At 41.0% G+C, this 21,043-nt stretch overlaps 1 protein-coding gene and 1 pseudogene across 4 annotated transcripts in view; one reads left to right on the top strand and one right to left on the bottom strand.

Moving 5' to 3' along the window:
- The first annotated feature begins 1,738 nt into the window (after window positions 1-1,738).
- Window positions 1,739-21,043, top strand: part of LOC118237715 (zinc finger protein 54-like) — a 46,843-nt gene continuing 27,538 nt past the window's right edge. For 2 of the 4 annotated variants that reach the window (XM_035453805.1, XM_035453804.1), the window contains exons 1-3: window positions 1,741-2,003; window positions 3,885-3,969; window positions 4,876-5,002. In XM_035453805.1, the coding sequence (XP_035309696.1) occupies window positions 1,804-2,003; window positions 3,885-3,969; window positions 4,876-5,002 (412 nt within the window). In that variant the 5' untranslated portion in view covers window positions 1,741-1,803. Of the gene's footprint in view, window positions 2,004-3,884; window positions 3,970-4,875; window positions 5,003-6,803; window positions 9,483-21,043 lie in introns of those variants that run through there. The other 2 variants (XM_027434035.2, XM_035453806.1) reach the window with 2 other exon arrangements.
- Window positions 19,067-21,043, bottom strand: part of LOC113830959 — a 66,242-nt pseudogene continuing 64,265 nt past the window's right edge.

Below are 21,043 nucleotides of genomic sequence, written 5' to 3'. Positions count from 1 at the left end.
TTATGTTAGTCACTCATCTGATTAAGGGGAAGGCCAGTTCAGATATCCACTTCACTGTTGCTAGGAGTCTTGGCTGGGGTCAACCTTGTGGATTCCTGAGAGTTTCTCTAGCATCAGGTTTCTCCCTAACCCCATAATAACTCCCTCTATCAAGATATCCCTTTTGCCGGGCGTTGGTGGTGCACGACTTTAATCCCAGCACTCGGGAGGCAGAGGCAGGTGGATCTCTGTGAGTTCGAGACCAGCCTGGTCTACAAGAGCTAGTTCCAGGACAGCCTCCAAAGCCACAGAGAACCCTGTCTCGAAAAACCAAAAAATAAAATAAAAAAAGATATCCCTTTCATTGATCATCCTCTGCATCCATCACCCAACCCAGCCTTCTAGATCCATCAATTCCCGTCCCCATTTCTCCCCCTTCTATACCCTTCCCAGTTTTCCCTGGAGAAATTATCTATTTTCCCTTCCTGGGGCCCTCCATGTGTGTCCATCTTTGGGTCCCCTTTCTCGCACATTCATCTTCATTATTAATCCAATGACAGCAACAAATATTCACAAAGAGTAAAGTTATATTTCATGGTTGTTCCTTTCTTAGTCTTTAGGATTAATGGCATCAGAAGCCCAAAGTGCCCAGGGGAGGTCTCAGCTTCCACTTCAATAAAATGTTTATTTCAGCTCTTGGGAGGTATGCTCTGCTCTCTGGAACTAAAAATTCCAGAGTAGCAGAACTTATTGTTGATGCAACAGGAAGCAAAATTTTCCCTTTTTGGGGGGTGGGGGTTTGTTTGTTTGTTTATTTTCCACGAGACAGGGTTTCTCTGTGGCTTTGGAGGCTTTGGAGGCTGGAACTAGCTCTTATAGACCAGGCTGACCTTGAACTCACAGAGATCTGCCCGCCCAGTGGTGGGATTAAAGGCGTGCACCACCACGCCTTATGGATTCTAGAGATTGGCAAGTCTTAGCCCTTTGTCCCCTTCCCTTCCTAGTCCCTTTGGTCTTCCTCTTCCACAGTGCTCCCAGAGCCAAAGATGGGATGCTGCATCTGAGGTTTTCAGGTCTGGGGCCACACACCCTCCTGATTCTCTTCTTCTGTGGCAGCCAAGAGTCTCTGCATTTGCCACTGCATACAAATCTTTTTTCTTGTATTTTTTCTGAAGGGACCTTTTGAATGAATCAGACTAACTTGTTTTCAGTTAGTAAAATGACAACACCACCATCTAGTGGTTACAGAGGAATGAGCTTAGCCCTCAGCTGTAAGCAATGGGCTGATAACTGGCTTCTGGAGACATCCATTTCTTTTCTGAATCCAAGTTCCTGAAATGTCTCTCCCTAAGGCACAACTGCAGTATTTGGTTTTGGCTTTTCATGTTTGTGTGGGGATGGGACGCTGGTAACTGAATTTAACCTGTTATGTTTTGATGTAATAAGTAGCCCAGGAGGCCGGTTGTCAAACAGAGGTTGGGCTGCCTGTCTTTTCTCTGAAGGTCTCAGCGCTCACTGCGGGGTCAGACACCGGGGTGCAGCGTCCTCCTGGCTGCAGCTCCGGTCTAGGCTGCAGCAAGCGTGTGTGGAGCCTGCGCAGAGCAGGTCCAGGGCGGGTCCAGGGCGGCCTGACGGCTGAGCTGTGTGCAAGGCGGCGGGAGACGCAGGGGGAGGGACGGTCAGTGGGGCGGGGACACTGGAGCGGAAATTGCAGGCGGGAGGATGTAGCCTATTGGTTGGGAATAAGTGAAGACTGGAGCTTCTGAGGGATTGGAGTGATGGGACTGGAAGCTGGGACCCACGTTGAGACTAAGGAAGTTGCTGATGAGCAGCCTCCAGCAGTGCTGTTGCCAGTTCCCCGGGGAGCCGCGCGCTGCAGACCCGGGTGCGGAGGACGCGGCGGGTCCGCGGGGACCTGAGACCTCGGGATCCGCGGTGTCCGCGCTCGCGGGGCGGCCTGGGAAAGTCAGCAGTCAGCAGCGCAGTGGCGGGAACCGCAGCCCGGCGGCCCTGGAAGCTCCCAGGTCAGAGGAGCTGCGGGGCTGGGACCCGGGAGGGAGGAGCGGGGGTGCGAGCGGTTTCTCTGCTGCTCATCAGGAAGCCGGCTCCCAAATTCTGCTGTGCATGTCTTTGCCTTGGTGTGTTTTAGATCATATAGAATAAGCCTGGTATTTTCAGTTGATCTTCTCATTGCCAAGATATTCTTGTAAAAATAATCTAATAGAATTTTGGAATTCATCTGAAGATTTGCAAGCATGATTCTCTTTGGTATGTTGCAAACGACAAAGCTCTCGAAATTTACAATCATCCATACTAATTTCCACGTTAGAAGCTTCCCTATTCAAGAGAGTGGCACGTGGAAACGGAGACTTGGATTCGCAGAGAGCTTTTAGATTATACTCATAACAGGGATGCCTGCAAATGTCATGAATCTGAATGTAAACTTTTTATGCGAGGTCCACAGTATGCTTGTAAAAATTAGCTTTTAAAAGTATCCTTTTTGCGCTGGAGAGATGGCTCAGAGGTTAAGAGCACCGACTGCTCTTCCAGAGGTTCTGAGTTCAATTCCCAGCAATCACGTGGTGGCTCACAACCATCTGTTATGAGATCTGGTGCCCTCTTCTGGTGTGCAGATATACATGGAAGCAGAATGTTGTATACATAATAAATAAAACCTTTTAAAAAAAATGCCCATATACATAAAAAATGTTTTTTTTAAGTATCCTTTTATCCCTCCTTAATTTCCCTACTGAGACATATGCACACGGTGACTGAAATACAGCACTCAAAAAGTGTCTTTGCCAGTCCATTACAGTTTTTTTTAATTTTTAATTTTTTTTGGTTTTTTGAGACAGGGTTTCTCTGTATAGCTTTGGAGCCTATCCTGGCACTAGCTCTGTAGACCAGGCTGGCCTTGAACTCACAGAGATCCACCTGCCTCTGCCTCCCGAGTTCTGGGATTAAAGGCGTGTGCCACCAACGCCTGGCTTAAACAACAGTTTTTTAAAGAAGTACTTTCACCTTGAAGACTCTGTGGAAAACAGTGGTTGTTTCACGTGGCCTCTAGAATTGTTTTGCTGAAGGGAAATTGTAGCCCTTCCATGACTTTGGTCACAAGACACTTCAGGCACCTGAGGCTCTTGTGTTACTGTGTATTACAAACAATACATAATAAAGGACTAAAGTCTTGGGGGCATGTGATGCTCTCCTCTAGTAAGAAAGATAAATTAGATGAGGGACCTTTGCATGAGGAAATACTTTGTGTAGCTTTCAATGGATATATTTTTCATCACTGTTCATCAGAGAGGTAGGATCTTCCTGCTGCCACATAGGCCTCCAATTTTCATCTTTGAGTGACTTCTTTCTTCAACTGACACTGAAACATGGTACACCTGACATTGCAGAGTTGCATTAGTGTGGTTTCTGTGACTGAGAATTGTTTGCTTGTAGTCTCCCTTGCTGCTCATCGGTATTTCATGACAAACTAATCTGCAAGTGTGTGAGCCTTGTGTGAGTGAGTCCCACATCCCACAGAATAAAATGAAATCCTGAAAGGTAAAGGAGAATTTTCATAAATGTTCTCTCCTCCTCTTATGTCCCTATGGGAGATGTAAGGCTCCATCATTATTGGTCCATGATCAACTCAGAACATCACTAGTGTGTGATACTCTCTTCCCAGTCATTAGTTTATTTCTACCCCTGAGTTCTGACTGAGCTGTGATTGGACGTGTGATTCAAGAGATGCTTAGTAAAAAAGCTTTCTAAATATTTCCAGTATTTTGAAATTGCATGACAGTTAGGAAGTCATTTGTATAATCCTGTACTTAGTGTTCTCTTCATCTACAGAGCACAGCACTGTGTTAGAAATCCAGGGGCTTCCTGAACAATCTCTTTCTCATGTGCAGGTTCACTGATCACCCAGACCTGCTCACCTGTGCCGCAGAGCAGAGGGGCCTGGAAGGAGAGAGGAGACAGAAGCTAAAGATGCAGGTATGGTGGAGGGATTGGAGAAGGAGGGGGAAGGGATGGAGTGAGTGGGGAAATGGGACAGGAAATCAGTTCAGCCACATTCTGTTTCACTGGAAAGAATTCTGGAGCCTTTCACTGGCAAAAACCTCCTCAGGATTATCCTAATGTCAGCAGGAGAAGACTTTCTTCAGAACAATTGATAACGGTGTCTTCCCTCGATTTTTATTCTTTGGGAGTGAAGTGAAATAGTCTTCAAAAGTGCTGAAATTGGTAACTGTCTCTATTATGCGTATTCTTAGGGAAATTTTGGATGATATCAAATATTGCTGATGCAGATTTTACTATGTGTTCATGTTGGCCCAAATATTGTCATAAAATTAATTCATTGTACTAATATGTCAATGTTAAAATTGACAGTATGTCATGCTATTACAATCCCTGATACTCCGAAGAAAAATGAAAACTCTTTGTTTATAAAATCAGTCCTATATTCTGTAGTCCATACCTACTCCTTTGCTACTCAGTGGTGGGGCATTGTACCTAGAGTGTAAATATCCCCACGGAGCCTGTTTGAATAGAGTCGTGTAAGGGCCAAGTACACACAGGATGAATTCAGTGTCAGTGTTTCAGCGTGATCTAAGTTACATAGCATCTAAAGAACACTTCCTCATGAATTTGCCTTCTGAGACATTTCTCCTGTGGGACATGAACACAGCATCCATAACATATAGATAACCATGTACAGACCTTAAGTGTATTTCTTGTTTCATATATACTGCTTGTGAGACTCTTGTGTCAATGTGTGTACACAGAGTTAGAATGTTCATGATAGGATGTGACTGTATTGGAAGTCATACTGTGTGTCTCCTTTTAGCCAGGAAAGCACTACCAGTTAGTGCTTGGTCAACCCTTACTTTTTTGTTTCAGGATCTGGTGACATTCAGTGATGTGACTGTGACCTTCTCCAAAGAGGAGTGGGAATGCATGGACTCTGCTCAGTGGAATTTGTACACTGATGTGATGCTGGAGAATTACAACAACCTGGTCTTTGTGGGTGAGAACATTTTGCTTCTAGAATTCCTAACACGCCTTTTGTTTGTTGTTACTTCATAGGTTGTAAAATCTGTGAAGCTGTCCTGTAAGAACTAACAGTAGACAAGGCAAAGTATAGTAGTAGGAAAGAGCATTTTCATGCCATTTAGTTTTCTCTTTCAATTTTCCATTTTTAGAGCTGTCTTCCAGCCTTCATTTGGTTCCAAGATTCATAGGTAGACTCAGTAGCATATAAGGTTTCTACCATATCTTAAAGCCCCCTATCTTTTTTTGCAATAGACATGTTTTTAATTGTGAGAAAAATTCAAGATATACAAACTGGAAAAACTAACTATATTGAAGAATTTGATAAGAAATATCACTGGAGGAATCCTGCTTAGATTCCTCTGCTTTCTGTTTTCATGTACTGAGCACAGGGCTGTCTTAGACCTCTGTATTCTTTCTAAAAGTTCAGTCATGTTTCTTTGCTGTCTCAAAGAACATGTGGATTATTGTATCAGGGCAGGCATGGTCACCTGTCTGGAAAGATTGAGATTGCCCTGGAATGTGGAGAGGAGAGAGAACCACAATTAGGGTGGACTAGTGAATGAGCAGGCAAACAGTGAAGGCTTCAAGAAAAAAAGAGAGCCAGAGCTTAGAATGTTTTTGCTGTGCTCAATTCCACTTAAAAATATTCCTGATTGATGGATGTTGGTGCCTCAGGCCTTTAAGCACTTGGGAGTCAGAGGCGGGCGATCTCCATGAATTTGAGGCCATCCTGGTCTACAGAGTGAGTGCCAAGAGAGGCTCCAAAGCTACATAGAGAAACCCTGTCTAAAAAAAACAAAAACAAAACAAAACAAAATTATTCCTGATCTTTTAAGTTAGTGTAGGATCCTGGTCCATAGATGCCACCTGTCTGTTGTAAGTGTTAGAAAGCATTCTCTTTTCTTAATTACACTTGAATCATGATGACTTAATACTAGTACACAATTCACTTGTATTTGATTAATCTGTAGTAGGATTGGGATAGTTTGCAATATTTTTACTCTAACATGAGTCTGTGAAGTATGATTATTCTTTAATTGCCTTCCCTGTATACATGTCTTCATATTTTACCTTCCTTGTTCCCAATGGCAAATACACAGGCACCCTTCTGGGAAATAGTCTCAGGAGTCAGAGTATAGAGTGGACCTGAGAACAACCCTATGAGGAAAGTTAAGAACACAGCAGTGTGTGGAGCTCAGAAAGGGAAGGATAGAAATAAGCAATAGCTGCCCGTGACAGCCCTTCCTCAATCCAGCTGGAGGCTCTGATGTCTGGTATTATGGTGCCTTTGCATCCATTACTTTTCAGGAAGGTGATGGTTCTTTATTTTCTAGAGAAAGAAAGAAACCTGTGATGCTTTTGAGTAAGACTATAAAAAGGAATTAGGTCTTCTGAATGGTAGTCTTTATTGCCTATCATTTAGTATCAATTCTGAGAAGAAATATTTAAAGATGGATCCATGTATTCTAAATATAATCACTTTGTGAGCACCAACAGAAAGCTAACTTATGGCCATCAGTTATTTATTCCACCCTTTTCCAGTTTGAGATTTTTGATAAAGATATCTGTTATAACTCACTGACCTTTGAAGGCTCTCATGCTGTGTTTGTTAGAATCCATACATCTACAATGAATCAAAACTGTTCATTACTAGGAACTCTAATTTCAATAGTTGCAGGTTCACCTATATTAAGTGACAACTTAGGGAGACAGTCATTTATCACATGTTTGTTATTGGAACAAACCCTACTAATATGAAATATTCTCATTTTCAGAGAACTATTACAAGTGTGAGCTTGTCCATCGCCATGTGAAGACTGAAAAGGAGTCTTGTCAGTGTAATGAGCTTGGCAAAGTGCTGCATGACCCCTCCACATGTGCACTTTATAGAACAAGTGAAACTACAGAAAACTCCAATGACTACACATGCAGTAATCCCAGGGATGCCTCTGTGGACTCATCAAACCCAGACAGACATGAAAGCAGGCACACTGGAGAAGAACTGTGCAGATCTAAAGACTGTGAGAAATCTGTAAATTTGTGTTCCAACATTACTCATGATCAGAGATTCTACTCTGCAAAGATAGAGCAGAGACAGGGAGAATATGATGACTATTTCAGTTCTGCATACCGTCTTTTGCTACAACCAGTCAATATTGGAGATAAACGACACCAGTGTGGTACATGTGGGAAATGCTTCAGTGCTGCCTCATTACTCACTAGACATGAGAGAGTTCATACTGGCATTAAACCCTACAAGTGCAATATTTGTGGAAAGTCCTTTACGCAGAATACAAGTTTTAAAGCACATCAAAGAGTTCATACTGGGGAGAAACCTTACACATGCCAAGAATGTGGAAAGTCATTTCGTTTCTTGTCAGCAATTAATTGCCATCAGAAAAGGCATGCTGCAGAGAAGCCTTACAAGTGCAATGACTGTGACAGACACTTTCCTCACTATTCAGCATTGAGTAGGCATAGGAAAACTCATTCTCAATTGATTTGTGAAGAATGTGGTCAGTCCTTTCTTAAATTATCACTTCTTATTAGGCATTACAGAATTCACACTGGTGAAAAGCCTTACAAATGTGAGGTATGTGACAAACGCTTTAACTGCAACTCAAGTCTTAAATCACATCAGAGTGTCCACATTGGAGAGAAACTTTACAGATGTAAGGAATGTAACAAATCTTATACTCGCTTCTCAAATCTTAGAGCACATCAGAAAATTCATACTGAAGAAAAACTTGCTAAATGTATACATTGTGACAAATCCTTTATCGATATCATAACTCTTAGACAACATATGGGAGTTCATACTGGAGAGCGACCTTACAGTTGTAAGGACTGTGACAAGTCCTACAGCACTCCCTCAAAACTTCGAATACATCAAAGAATTCATACTGGAGAGAGACCTTACATATGTGAGGAATGTGGCAAATCCTTTACCAGATTATCATGTCTGAGAATACATAAGAGAGTTCACACTGGGGAGAAACCTTATAAATGTATGGAATGTGACAAGTCCTTTACACAGGACTCAAATCTTAGAAGACATCAGAGAGTACATACTGGAGAAAGGCCCTAAAGCTGTCAGGTTTGTGACAATTTTTTTTCCCCAATCTTATCTTTTAAGGAGACATCAGAAACTTCATACTGGAGAGATACTTGACATTTGCTAAGATTATGACATATCCTATATCTGAAGTCTTAGAAGACATCAGACAGTTCATACTGGAGAATGGCATTACAGTTGTAAGGACTGTGACCAATCTTCTTCCAGTTGCTCAAATCTTAGAAAGCCTCACAATATTCACACAGGGGTGAAACCCTACAAATGTATGGAATGTGTCAAGTCCTTTACCCGGGACTTGAATCCTAGAAGATATGCAAGAGTTCATACTGGATGTCGACTTTACAGTTGTTAGGAATGTAACAAATCCTTTGTCCTCTCTGCTGCTCTATGGAAACATCAGAAAATCCTTATTGGAGAGAAACCATACACATGCAAAGACTGAGCCATCCTTTATCCAGATTTTGAATATTAGGAGACACTAGAAATGTCATGCTGGAGAGAAAGTGACTGTCTAAATAATGTGAAATAGCGTTTTCTACTACGCTCTGCTTACAAATCACAACAGTTTACAAAATACTCAGGGAGAGCAATGAAGGAGAGATCTTGATAGAGGGAGCCAGTATGGGTTTAGGGAGAAACCTTGTGCTGGAGAAATTCACAAGAACCCACATTGGTGACCCCAGCTAAGACTCCCAGCAATAGTGTAGAGGATGTCTGAAAGGACCTTCCCCTTAATCAGATTAGTGACTACCCTAAATGTCATCACAGAACCTAAATCCAGTAATTGATGGAAGCAGATGAAGTGACCACAGCCAAGCACTGGGCTGGAGTTAAGTTGATGAGAAGGAGGAGCCATTATATGATCAAGGGGGTGGGTTAAGATGATGATGGAGAAAACCAAGGAGATATCTGACCCCAGCTAGTAGGAGCTCACAGTCCATGGACTGAGAGATGGGGAACTGCATGCAACTAAAATAGGCCCTCTGAATACAGGTGACAGTTATGTGCCCTGATCTGTTGAAGAGGGCAGGTCTGGTAGTGGGACCAGACCTATCCCAGGTTCAGGTCTTTTAGAGGCCCATTCCCCATGGGATACCTTTCAAGGTGGGATACCTTGCTCAGGCTTAACATAAGGGGGAAGGGCTTTGTTGCCTCCCCAATGAAGGCCTTACCTCCTCTGAGGTATAGATTGGTTGGGGAACTGGGAGGGGTAGGAGATGGTGAAGGAGGGGTAACTGGGGTTGCTATGTAAAATGAAAAATAAAAATTTTAAATTAAAAAAATAGAAACATAATGGTAAGAAACTGGTGAAAGACTTTATGAAGGTTTATGTTTTTAAAAATTTCTTAGAGTGTACATTAAAATGAAATTCTGCATATATAACAGTGGGAAGAACTTTTTATTTCTTTAAAGGTGTGTGCATGCTTTACTGGCAACTATGTGTGCTACATGTATGCCTGGTGGAGGCCAAAAGGGTCATCAGATCCCCAGAAGATGGAGATACAGACAATTGTGAACTGCCATGCATGTTGGAAATTGAATCCAAGTCCTCTGATAGGGCAACCAGTGCCCTTCACCCGTAAGCCGTGTCTCCAGACCCTATTAGAAAAATGTAATAAAAACATGTATCTTATTCAGCATCTAAAAATTCATAATACTGTCAAGTGCGGTGTGCACTCCATTCCAGCACTGAAGATACAGAGATAAGATCTCTGTGACTTGGTAGACCTCATCACCTATATATTTACTTCCATGACTACATAAACTCTTTCTCAAAATACCATCCTAACAAATAACATAAAATTCCAAAACCTCTACTTTATCCTCTAAATGTGCTGTATATCTCAAAATTCATACTTCTGAAAACCATATTACTGTAGAGAGTATATACTCCCCATGCCTTCTGTCCATTGGAAATTACACCCACCAAATGCATTGAAAGTGACAACTTCTTTACATAGTGCTGAAATTGCAAAGATGGAGAAATTCACCTTTAAAGAAAATGCTGATAAGTTCTATCAACCTTCAAATTCTTCCTACTACAGTCAAACCAATCAAATTGTAGGAAAGTAAATCACTGAAGAGAGAAGCTGTGAAAGTGACATCACAGGAATTATGACAGAATCTTAAATAGACCCAGTGCCTAAGAGTGTGGAGACACACACCTTTAATCCCATCTCTCTGGAGATAGAGGAAGGGGTATCCCTGTGAGTTCTAGCCCAGAATTGTATGCACTGCAAATTGCAAGCCAGCCATGGTTACAGAGAGAAACCCTTCCTGGAAAAACCAAAACAATAAGAAAAACAATCCCTGAGTGCATGCAAGAATTCATTTTGAAGTACTTAATAAAACTTGGGAAGAATTTACTTGAAACTTTGATACAGCTTCTATTGACTGCTAGTGCGCCTCCACTAGGGTAGAGAGTTGTAGGACCCACTCCAGCCAAGAGGAAATGGTAGTTGGCACAATTTTACACACTTGTTCTTAGTAGGTTTTGAACAACTATAATTCTATGATTTTACCAATAACCTATTGAAATTGGAGACTTCTTTCACCAATGTTAAGAGTAGTGCAAGTGTTCATTTTTTTCTTTTTTTTAAATTTAAATTCTTTAATTACTACTCATATTTACATATCCATCCCCCCATTCCCTCCACCCTCCCATCCTCCCATATTTCCCACCAGCCTCCCCAACACCCCCCCCAACTCCTCTCCAGGGTTAGTGAGGCCCTCCACCAGGGACCTTCAAAGACTGTCATATCGTTTGGGGGAGCAGTAGGCTCTCCTTGCTGTGTCTGGGCTGCAGAGTAGTATCCCTCAATAAGAAATGGGCTCCCAAAATCCATTTGTGCTCTAGAGATAAAGACTGGCTCCACTGTTAGAGCATCTAGTGAGATGGTCATGTGGTTTTTATTCTTTAGTTGGTTTATATTGTGGGTTACATTGATGGATTTTCGTATGTTGAAACAACCCTGCACCCTGGGGATGAATCCTACTTGATCATGGTGAATGAGTTTTCTGATAAGTTCTTGGATTCAGTTTGCCAGTATTTTACTGAGTATTTTTGCATCTATGTTCATGAGGATTATTGGTCTATAGTTCTCTTTTTTAGTTGTGTCTTTGTGTGGCTTGGGTACCAAGGTAATTGTAGCCTTGTAAAAAGAGTTTAGCAATGAACCTTCTGCTTCTATTGTGTGGAACAATTTGAGGAGTATTGGTATTAGCTTTTCTGTGAATTTCTGGTAGAATTCTGCAGTGTAACCACCTGGCCCTGGGCTTTTTTTTTTTTTTTTTTTGGTTGAGAGGCTTTTGATAACTGCTTCTATTTCCTTAGAGGTTATAGGTCTGTTTAAGTTGCTTATCTGTTGTTGATTCAATTTTGGTAAGTGATATTTGTCCAGAAAATTGTCCCTTTCCTTTAAATTTTCAAATTTTGTGGAGTACAGATTTTCAAAGTATGACCTAAAAATTCTCTGGATTTCCTCAGTTTCTCTTGTTATGTCCCCCTTTTCATTTCTGATTTTGTTAATTTGCATGTTCTCTCTCTGCCTTTTGGTTTGTTTGGATAAAGGTTTGTCTATCATGTTGATTTTCTCAAAGAACCAACTCTTTGTGACATTGATCTTTGAATTGTTTTCTTTGTTTCAACTTTATTGATTTCTGCCCTCAGTTTGATTATTTCCTGGCATCTACTCCTCCTGGGGCAATTTGTTTCCATTTGTTCTAGAACTTTCAGCTGTGATGGCAATTCTTTGGTGGGACTATTCTCTAGTTTCTTCATGTGAGCTCTTGGAGCTATGAACTTTCCTCTTAGTGCTGCTTTCAAAGTATCCAATATGTTTGGGTATGTTGTGTCTTCATTTTCATTGAATTCTAGGTAGTCTTTGATTTCTTTCTTTATTTCCTCCTTGACACAGGAATGGTGCAATTGCATGTTGTTCAATTTCCATGAGCTGGTAGATTTTCTACAATTTGTTTTGTTTTTTAATTCTAACTTTAAAGCATGGTGGTATGATAAGACACAGGGGATTATTCCAATTTTTTGGACCTGTTGAGGTTTTCTGTGTTGTTGAGTATGTGGTCGATTTTTGAGAAGGTTCCATTTGATCCTGAAAAGAAAGTATATTCTTTTGTGTTTGGATGGAAAGTTCTATAAATGTCTGTTAATCCCATTGGGTCATAACTTCTGTTAGTTCCTTTGACTCTTTGTTAAGTTTCTGTCTGGTGGTCCCGTCCAGTGGTGAGAGTGGGGTGTTGAACACTATTACTGTGTGAGGGCTTATTTGTGATTTGAGTTTTAATAATGTTTCTTTTACAAATGTTGGTGCCTTTGTATTTGGGGCATAGATGTTTAGAACTGAGACTTCTTCCTGATGGATTTTTCTTGTGATGAATATGAAATGACCTTCTTCTTCTCTTTTGATTGATTTTAGTTTGAAGTCTATCTTGTTAGATACTAGGATAGCTACCCCAGCTCGTTTCTTGGGTCCATTTGATTGGAATATCTTATCCCAACCCTTTACTCTGAGGTAATGTCTGTCTTTGAATTCGAGGTGTGTTTCTTGTATGCAGCAGAAGGATGGATTCTGTCTTCGTATCCAATCTGTTAGCCTGTGTCTTTTTATAGGCGAGTTAAGACCATTGATATTGAGGGAAATTAAGTTCCATTCAGTGTTTATTCTTGTTTGTTTTTGGTTTGTTGTTGGTACTGGTATTGTATGTGGATTTACCCTGCCTTTTATTTTGTGTTCTTGTAGAGTGGGATTATCTATTGCCTATGTTTATGTGAGTGTAGTTAATTTCCTTAGGTTGGAGTTTTCCTTCCAGTACTTTCTATAGGGCTGGATTAGTCATTACATATTGTTTAAATCTGGTTTTGTCATGGAATATCTTGTTTACTCCATTTATAGTGATTGAAAGCTTTGCTGGGTATAGTAGTCTGGGCTGGCATCCATGTTCTCTCAGAGTTGGTAGAATATCTATCCAGGTCCTTCTAGCTTTCAGAGTTTCCATGGAGAAGTCTGGTGTAATTCTGATAGGTTTGCCTTTATATGTTACTTGCTGCTCTTAATATTTTTTCTTTATTCTGTACGTTTGGTGTTTTAATTATTATGTGACGAGGGGACTTTCTTTTGTGGTCCACTCTATTTGGTGTTCTGTAGGCTTCTTGTACTTTCATTGGCATGTCTTTCTTTAGGTTGGGAAAGTTTTCTTCTATTATTTTGTTGAATATGTTTTCTGCACCTTTGAATTGGATTTCTTCACCTTCTTCTATACCTATTATCCTTAGGTTTGTTCTTTTCATGGTGTCACAAATTTCCTGAATATTTTGTGTTATGGTTTTGTTAGACTTCAGATTTTCTTTGCTTGACGAGTTTATTTCCTCTAGTTTGTCTTCAGCGTCTGAGATGCTGTCTTCCATCTCTTGTATTCTATTGGTTATGCTTGCATCTGTGGTTCCTGATTGTTTACTAAGCTTTTCCACTTCCAGCATTCCCTCAGTTTATGTTTTCTTTATTGGCGCTAATTCAGTTTTCAGGTCCTGAACTGTTTCCTTCAGCTGTTTAATTGTATTTTCTTGGCTTTCCTTAATTTCTTGCATCTTTTGGTTTGTCTTTTTTTTCCATTTCTCTGAAGGATTTTCTGATCTCTTCTCTTAGGTTCTCTATCATTTCCTTGAAGTTGTTTTTAAGGTTGCTCTCTTCTGCTTCTTCTGTGTTCAGATGTTCATGTCTTGCTGGTGTAGAGTCCCTAGGCTCTGGTGGTATCATATTTTCCTGTTGTTGGATGTGTTCTTATATTGTCGTCTTCCCATCTCTTGTTCCAATGGGTGCAGTTGGTATCACTTCCTTTCCTGGTGTGTATGGGTCCGGTGTTCTCTTCAGGTGTGTGCAATTAACTTTGATACTCTGATGGGTTTCAAGTTGGGTGCAGGCAGGTCTGAGGCACTCTCTCTCCAGGTGGGTGAGAGCAGCACTGGCTCAGAGATGTCAGCAGACTCTGGGTTACTTGGTCCTCAGAGTTCGAGTCGCCCTGTCGAAGATTCCTGGGGAGGATTTGCCAGGGTGGGCAGATGGAAGTTGGGCCCAAGTTAGGGGCCGAATCAGCTCACCTCTGCACTCTCCGCACTCTGTGGGGGCCAGAATGGCCCAGCGATCTCAGCAGAGACAGGATCCCAGGGTCCTCAGGGACTGATCCCAATTTGTTCAAGGGTGCCACCTACCTTCTCTTCTAGGAGGCTCAATGTGGTTGAATTTATGTTAAGGTGTTTGATCCATTTGGATTTTAATTTAGTTCATGGCAATAGATATGGATCAATCTGCAATCTTCTACATGTCCGAATCCAGTTATGCCAACACCATTTGTTGAAGATGCTTTCTTTTATCCATTGTATAAATTTAGCTTCTTTGTCAAAAATCAGGTGTTCATACACGTGTGGGTTAATATCAGGGTTTTCGATTCAATTCCATTGGTCAACCTGTCTATTTTTGTGGGAATACCAAGCTATTTTCAGAACTATGCCTCTATAATAGAGCTTGAAGTCAGGGATGGTGATGCCTCTGGAAGTTTCTCTATTGCACGGGGCTGTTTTGACTATCCTGAGTTTTTTGTTTTTCCATATGAAGTTGAGTAATGTTCTTTCAAGGTCTGTGAAGAATTGTGTTGGGATTTTGATGGGAATTGCATTTAATCTGTAGATTGCTTTTGGCAAGATTGTCATTTTTACTATGTTGATTCAACCTATCCAGAGCATGGGAGATCATTCCATTTTCTGTTATATTCTTTAATTTCTTTCTTTAACGACTCAAAGTTCTTACTATACAGGTCTTTCTCATTTTTGGTTAGTGTTACCCCAAGATATTTTATGTTGTTTGTTGCTATTGTAAAGAGTGATGTTTCTCTGATTTCTTTCTCAGCACATTTATCTTCTGTATATAGTAGGGCTACTGATTTTTTTGAGTTAATCTTGTATCCTGCCACATTGCTGAAGGTATTTATTAGCTGTATTAGTTCCCTGGTAGAGTTTTTTGGGTCACTTATGTAGACTATCATATCATCTGCAAATAGTGAAAGTTTGACTTCTTCCTTTTCAATTTGTTTCCCCTGATCTTTTGTTGTCTTTTTGCTCTAGCTAGGACTTCAACTACAATATTGAAGAGATATGGAGAGAGTGGACAGCCTTGTCTTGTTCCTGATTTAGAGGAATAGCCTTGAGTTTCTCTCCATCTAGTTTTATGTTGGCTGTTGGTTTGCTGTATATTGCTTTTATCATGTTTAGGTATGTTCTTGTTATTCCTGATCTCTCCAAGACCTTTATCATGAAGGGATGTTGGATTTTGTCAAAGGCTTTTTCAGGATCTAGTGAGACAATCATGTGGTTTTTCTTCTTTGGTTGGTTTATATGGTGGATTACATTGATGGATTTTTGTATGTTGAACCATCCCTGCATTCCTGGGATAAAGCCAACTTTATCATGGTGGATGATTTCTCTGATGTGTTTTTGGATCGATTTCCCAGTATTTTGTTGAATATCTTTGCGTCGATGTTCATGAGGGGTATTGGTCTGTAATTCTCTTTTTTTGTTTTGTCTTTGTGTGGCTTGGGTACCAAGGTAATTGTAGCCTCATAGAAAGAGCTTGGCAATGTTGCTTCTGCTTCTATTGTGTGGAACAATTTGAGGAGTACTGGTATTAGCTCTCTGAATTTCTGGTAGAATTCTGCAGTGAATCCATCTGGGTTTGGGATTTTTGTTTGGTAGATTTTTGATGACTGCTTTTATTTCATTAGGGGTTATAGGTCTGTTTAACTTGCTTATCTGTTCTTGATTTAATTTTGGTAAGTGATATCTACCCAAAAAAATGTCCATTTCCTTTAGATGTTCGAATTTTGTGGAGTACAGGTTTTCAAAGTATGACCTGATGATTCTCTGGATTTCTTCAGTGTCCGTTGTTATGTCCCCCTTTTCATTTCTGATTTTGTTAATTAGCATGCTCTCTCTCTGCCCTTTGGTTAGCTTGGATAAAGGTTTGTCTATCTTGTTGATTTTCTCAAAGAACCAACTCTTTGTTTCATTGAATCTTTGTAATGTTTTCCTAGTTTCTACTTTATTGATTTCAGCCCTAAGTTTGATTATTTCCTGGCATCTACTCCTCCGGGGAGTGTTTGCTTCCTTTTGTTCTAGAGCTTTCAGTTGCGCTGTTAATTCTCTCATGTGCCTATTCTCCAGTTTCTTCATGTGGGCATTTATTGCTATGAAGTTTCCTCTTAGCACTGCTTTCAAAGTGTCTCATAGGTTTGGTATGTTGTGTCTTCATTCTCATTAAATTCTAGGAAGTCTGTATTTTTCTTTTTCATTTCTTCCTTGACCCAGGAATGCTTTAATTGCTCATTATTTAATTTCCATGAGTTTTTAAGGTTTTTGCAATTTGTGTTGTTGTTGAATTCTAACTTTACAGCATGGTGGTCTGATAAGATACAGGAGGTTATTACATTTTTTTGTATCTGTGTAGGTTTGCTACCTTGCCAAGAATGTGGTCAATTTTAGAGAAGGTTCCATGTGGTGCTGAGAAGAAGGTTTATTCTTTTGTGTTCCGATGGAATGTTCTATAGATATCTCTTAAACCCAATTGGGTAATAACATCTGTTGGTTCTTTTGTTTCTTTGTTGAGTTTTTGTCTGGTGGTCCTCTCTAGTGTTGAGAGCAGGGTGTTGAAGTCTCCTACTATAAGTGTGTGAGATTTTATGTGTGATTTGAGCTTTAGTAATGTTTCTTTTACAAATTTGGGTGCCTTTGTATTGGGGCATAGATGTTCAGGATTGAGACTTCATCTTGATGGACATTTCCTGTGATGAATATGAAATGCCCTTCATCATCTCTCTTGATTGATTTTAGTTTGAAGTCTAATTTGTTATCTATTAGGATTGCTTCACCAGCTTGGTCTATGTCCATACCATCCTGAACGCGCCTGATCTCATCAGACTAGAACTTCATAAAGTCTCCATGTTGCCCTAGCTAAAATGTCAATCATCAGAAATAGAAATGTTATCTAATGTGGGAGAAGGAGGTCATCCACTGTAAAGAGACTGAGAACTAGAGAATCAGTTTTTGAAACCAGTCTAGATGTTCTTTAAAATGAATCAATAAAAGAAAATGACTGCACCTATGAGTTACACTATTCCTGTAGAATAATGACAGAAATCTACTCACTGCAGACAAGAATCCAAAGACAAACCAAAGTTGGGAATCAAAAAACTCTAACTTGGTGAACAAATAATGATTCTGTTTGTTTTCTCTTTTTGGGTGTTTTGTCTGCAAGTTTGTGCAATGTGCAAATTACTTTTGCTGGAAAATGAGAAGTGTACATTGGATGCCCTGGAGTGAGGTCACAGATTGAGTATCCATATGACGGTGCTAGGAATTCAAACCAAATCATCTGAAATACCAGATGGTACCCTTTTATTCTTAGTCATCTCTAAAGGTAAGTGGACCATTGAGTTTTATTGGGGTAATATACAAGAGTGTGGGAGAGTAGCCGGGTGTTGGTGGTGCACACTTTTAATCCCAGCACTCGGGAGGCAGAGGCAGGCGGATCTCTGTGAGTTCAAGGTCAGTCTGGTCTCCAGAGCTACACAGAGAAACCCTGTCTCGAAAAACCAAAAAAAAAAGAAAGAAAAAGAAAGAAGGCCTGCCCTCTAGGCCCTAGGCTCCCCCTCCCCCTACCAGTGGCTTGCCCTGCAATTGGGTGGCAGCATCCTCTCCATTCAGCCATCTCCCACCATATCACCAGTGACCACTGGAGCCAATGGTACCTGTAGGGACAACTGAATGTCTATGATCTCAGCTGGAGATCCCTGCTACCTGGGGCTCAGTACCTGCCCTTCCCCGACCCAGGTACCCCCCCAGTGACCAGGCATCAGCAAACATACTTGATTAGCATGGGAAAAGCAGTCAGAACAAGACACAGCAAGGAGAACACAGACAATAGGAGTCAAAGGATTATTGTTGCAAAGAAATACAGTCTTTATTTCAGTGTCCTAAAGATAGGCAAAAGGATCTAAAATAACCCCTACAACAGCTGGTGTGGACCTCAGGAGTAATCGCCAGAGGGTAGAGGGTACAGTGTCAGACTGTGAAAATGGACTCGGCTACTGTAGTTCAAATGTCTAGGACACAGCCCAGAACTTAGTTCCACACTGAGCAGCAGCACTGGAATGCGACAGTACTTCCCAAAGCTTTAGCTCAAGTTGTAGTATGTACTATTCCAAGAACAAAAAGTTGCCAAGTAACATTATTTCTAGACACTATGGATTTAACATACCTTTTATAAATCTACAACTTGGGTTTTCTGTGAAGACTTAATTGCATGAAAGTGAGGTAAATTGTACTCAAGTAATTAAGCTATGAGCTGAAGAAGAGATAAATACTGCCATCCAAATGGTTATTATAGTTTAACGTAACTTGACATCTGCAACCAGTGGAGTCACTTTCATCTGGTGTGTCTGGGAATCTTCTAATCTCATTTCAATCTGGTTTCACAAGCTCAAGAGCACAGGAACAGATCCAACTCTGATGATAATGTGTGCAGTGAATGTGTCAACTTAGAAAAAAAAATCCCACAAAAACTCCAAATGCATGCCGTCTGAAGCCAGAGCCCTCATCCCACATGAATACTGAAGTCTCTGCAACAGAACTTTACTACTAACCTTTAACTTTGACATTGGAAGAGCTACATTAGAGACCTTGGTTTACCTGAGAGTCTCTTTCTCTGAGGCAAAAAGGAGAATGACCATAAAACACATCAATACTTCACAGTGCTCTGTGTCCAGAAATATTGCATTTTTTTCTCTAATCGAAAAGCAAGCTTTTATCTTTTTTTTTGGTACTTTCTTTTTTTAAAAAAATTATTTACTTATTTTTATTACATATACTGTGTTCTGTCTGCATGTTTGCCTATACACCAGGAAAGGGCACCAGATCTCATGATAGATGGTTGTGAGCCACCATGTGGTTGCTGGGAATTGAACTCAGGACCTCTGGAAGAGCAATCAGTGAGTGCTCTTAACCTCTGAGCCCCTTTTTTTGGTACTTTCAATGCTTGATTTCTAGTTAGGTACAAACATCACTACTTTCGGAAGGCTATAGAAAAATTCTTAGAACAACTGATTTAAAATATCAGTCACCCAGTTGAACTACCCATGCAATATTCATAATATGTTTTTCAGTATGGAAAAGAGTTTTTCATAGCAAATGCCCCACAGTTTCCTCAGTCATCACAGCCATTTAAGACCCAAGCATTCACTAACTAGCTGTGTTTTCCCAGTCCTGGACACCTGCAAACTATCTGTTGTTTCTAGGCAACTTTGTCTGTGTAATACAAGATCCCACTGGATAGAGACAAATGATTAATATTACATTCTGCATGAAAAATCCTCGTGGCCAGCTCTGTGCTTCTTATGGCTGTATTGTCTGATTCACATGAGTGCAGACTTAGGTAATACCTTTGCAGAAAGTGGTTACTTTGTCGTCAATGGAGCTCTTTCTCAAATCACTAAAGTCCAACATTGTTTTTAGTGCTACTAGTTCAAAAAACTCCTGTACAGCTGATGGCACAGGGAGTTCACAGATCCCATCAGTGGACCTGCAGATCTCTCTGGGGCAGATACACTGCAGGCTGAAAGGAAGAGTCCTATTCAGTGATCTCGTAAACAGTTCTTCAAAAGGCCTGCAAGAACCTGGTCTTTATGATGTTCCAGAAGCCCAGGGACAGTGGAGGAGGGAATCTCAAAGGGTCCTTGTCATTGAAGCTGAAGTTGTTCTGTTATTCAATTTGGGCATCTGAGGCCATGGAGAGGGCAGAAGCTTCTGGAGAAGATGGAGTCCACCCAAGCAGAGTCCCTGAGCAAAACTGTGCCTTCTGGTCTCCCTTGCAGAAGAGCTTCTGGTTCCTAATGGTCCATCACACCCCAGGAACGGGGATTCCCTGTGATCTGAAGCAAATCCAGTACAAGGCAGTGTGTGCAATAGATCTGCATATGAACTTTCCAAGCTCCCTGTCTGCTTAGGTACACGTGGCTGTCTCGGGACACCTGGTGCTGCTTCTGTCTCCTTGACAGCAGACACAGATTGCTTGTGTCCTCTTCTGAGTCACAATTTGTTTGTGGAACTGCAGAGCTCCATTCACTTAGCTTATCCCAAGTGGATATCTTTGGTTCCTCAATGGGTTGATCTGTGCAGTAGCTGAAAATCTATATGGTTGCATTGGGAGGGGCTATAGTGGGAAATTACCAATACGGAGCCAAGTGGAAATAGAAGGGTATTTAATAGGGAAAAGTCTTACTTACAGAGCAACCTAGGCAGTCAGTATGGCAGTGGTCTGTACACAAGCCCAAAAGTGAAACCGAAAGAGAAAAACCCAGTCACTCTATGTCACCCTGACCACGCCCTCGCAAGCGTGGTCAGGCACACCTGTAGCCAGCCCCTAAGTAGGCGTGGCTACAGCTTCCCCTACAAGGGGCACCCACCCCTTCTCCATTAGTAAACCGTCTCTCAGAGCCTATGTTCTTCTAAAGACACTAGTGAGGGATCAAATGTGTCAAAAATGTTGTATGTGGGCAAACAGGATCTGTAAGCAGCTTAATCCAATGACACTTTTGTGCTAAATCTGATGCAGCAGCAAAAAGGAATTTCTATAGCATTACTTCAGAGAGATGAATTTTTCTTTTATTGGAAGGGAGGCTTTGGCTACTTCAGGTAAGTTCTCATAGGGAAAAACAAGCCCACAGACAGTGGCAGTCTCCTCTCACAAGCCTTGTTCTCAGAATGGCACATGAGTCCATTGGGTCCTCTCCTTCTCAATGCTTATTTCAAACCTGAGGGAATCTCTGAGGCAGAGCTTTGGTTTCCTCTTGAAAATGTCTTTGAAGAGCTGAGTCACAGAT

The sequence above is a fragment of the Cricetulus griseus genome, unplaced genomic scaffold (genome assembly GCF_003668045.3).
Source record: "Cricetulus griseus strain 17A/GY unplaced genomic scaffold, alternate assembly CriGri-PICRH-1.0 unplaced_scaffold_30, whole genome shotgun sequence".
Classification (NCBI taxonomy): Eukaryota; Metazoa; Chordata; class Mammalia; order Rodentia; family Cricetidae; genus Cricetulus; species Cricetulus griseus.
This window is presented reverse-complemented; position numbering and strand designations above follow the sequence as displayed.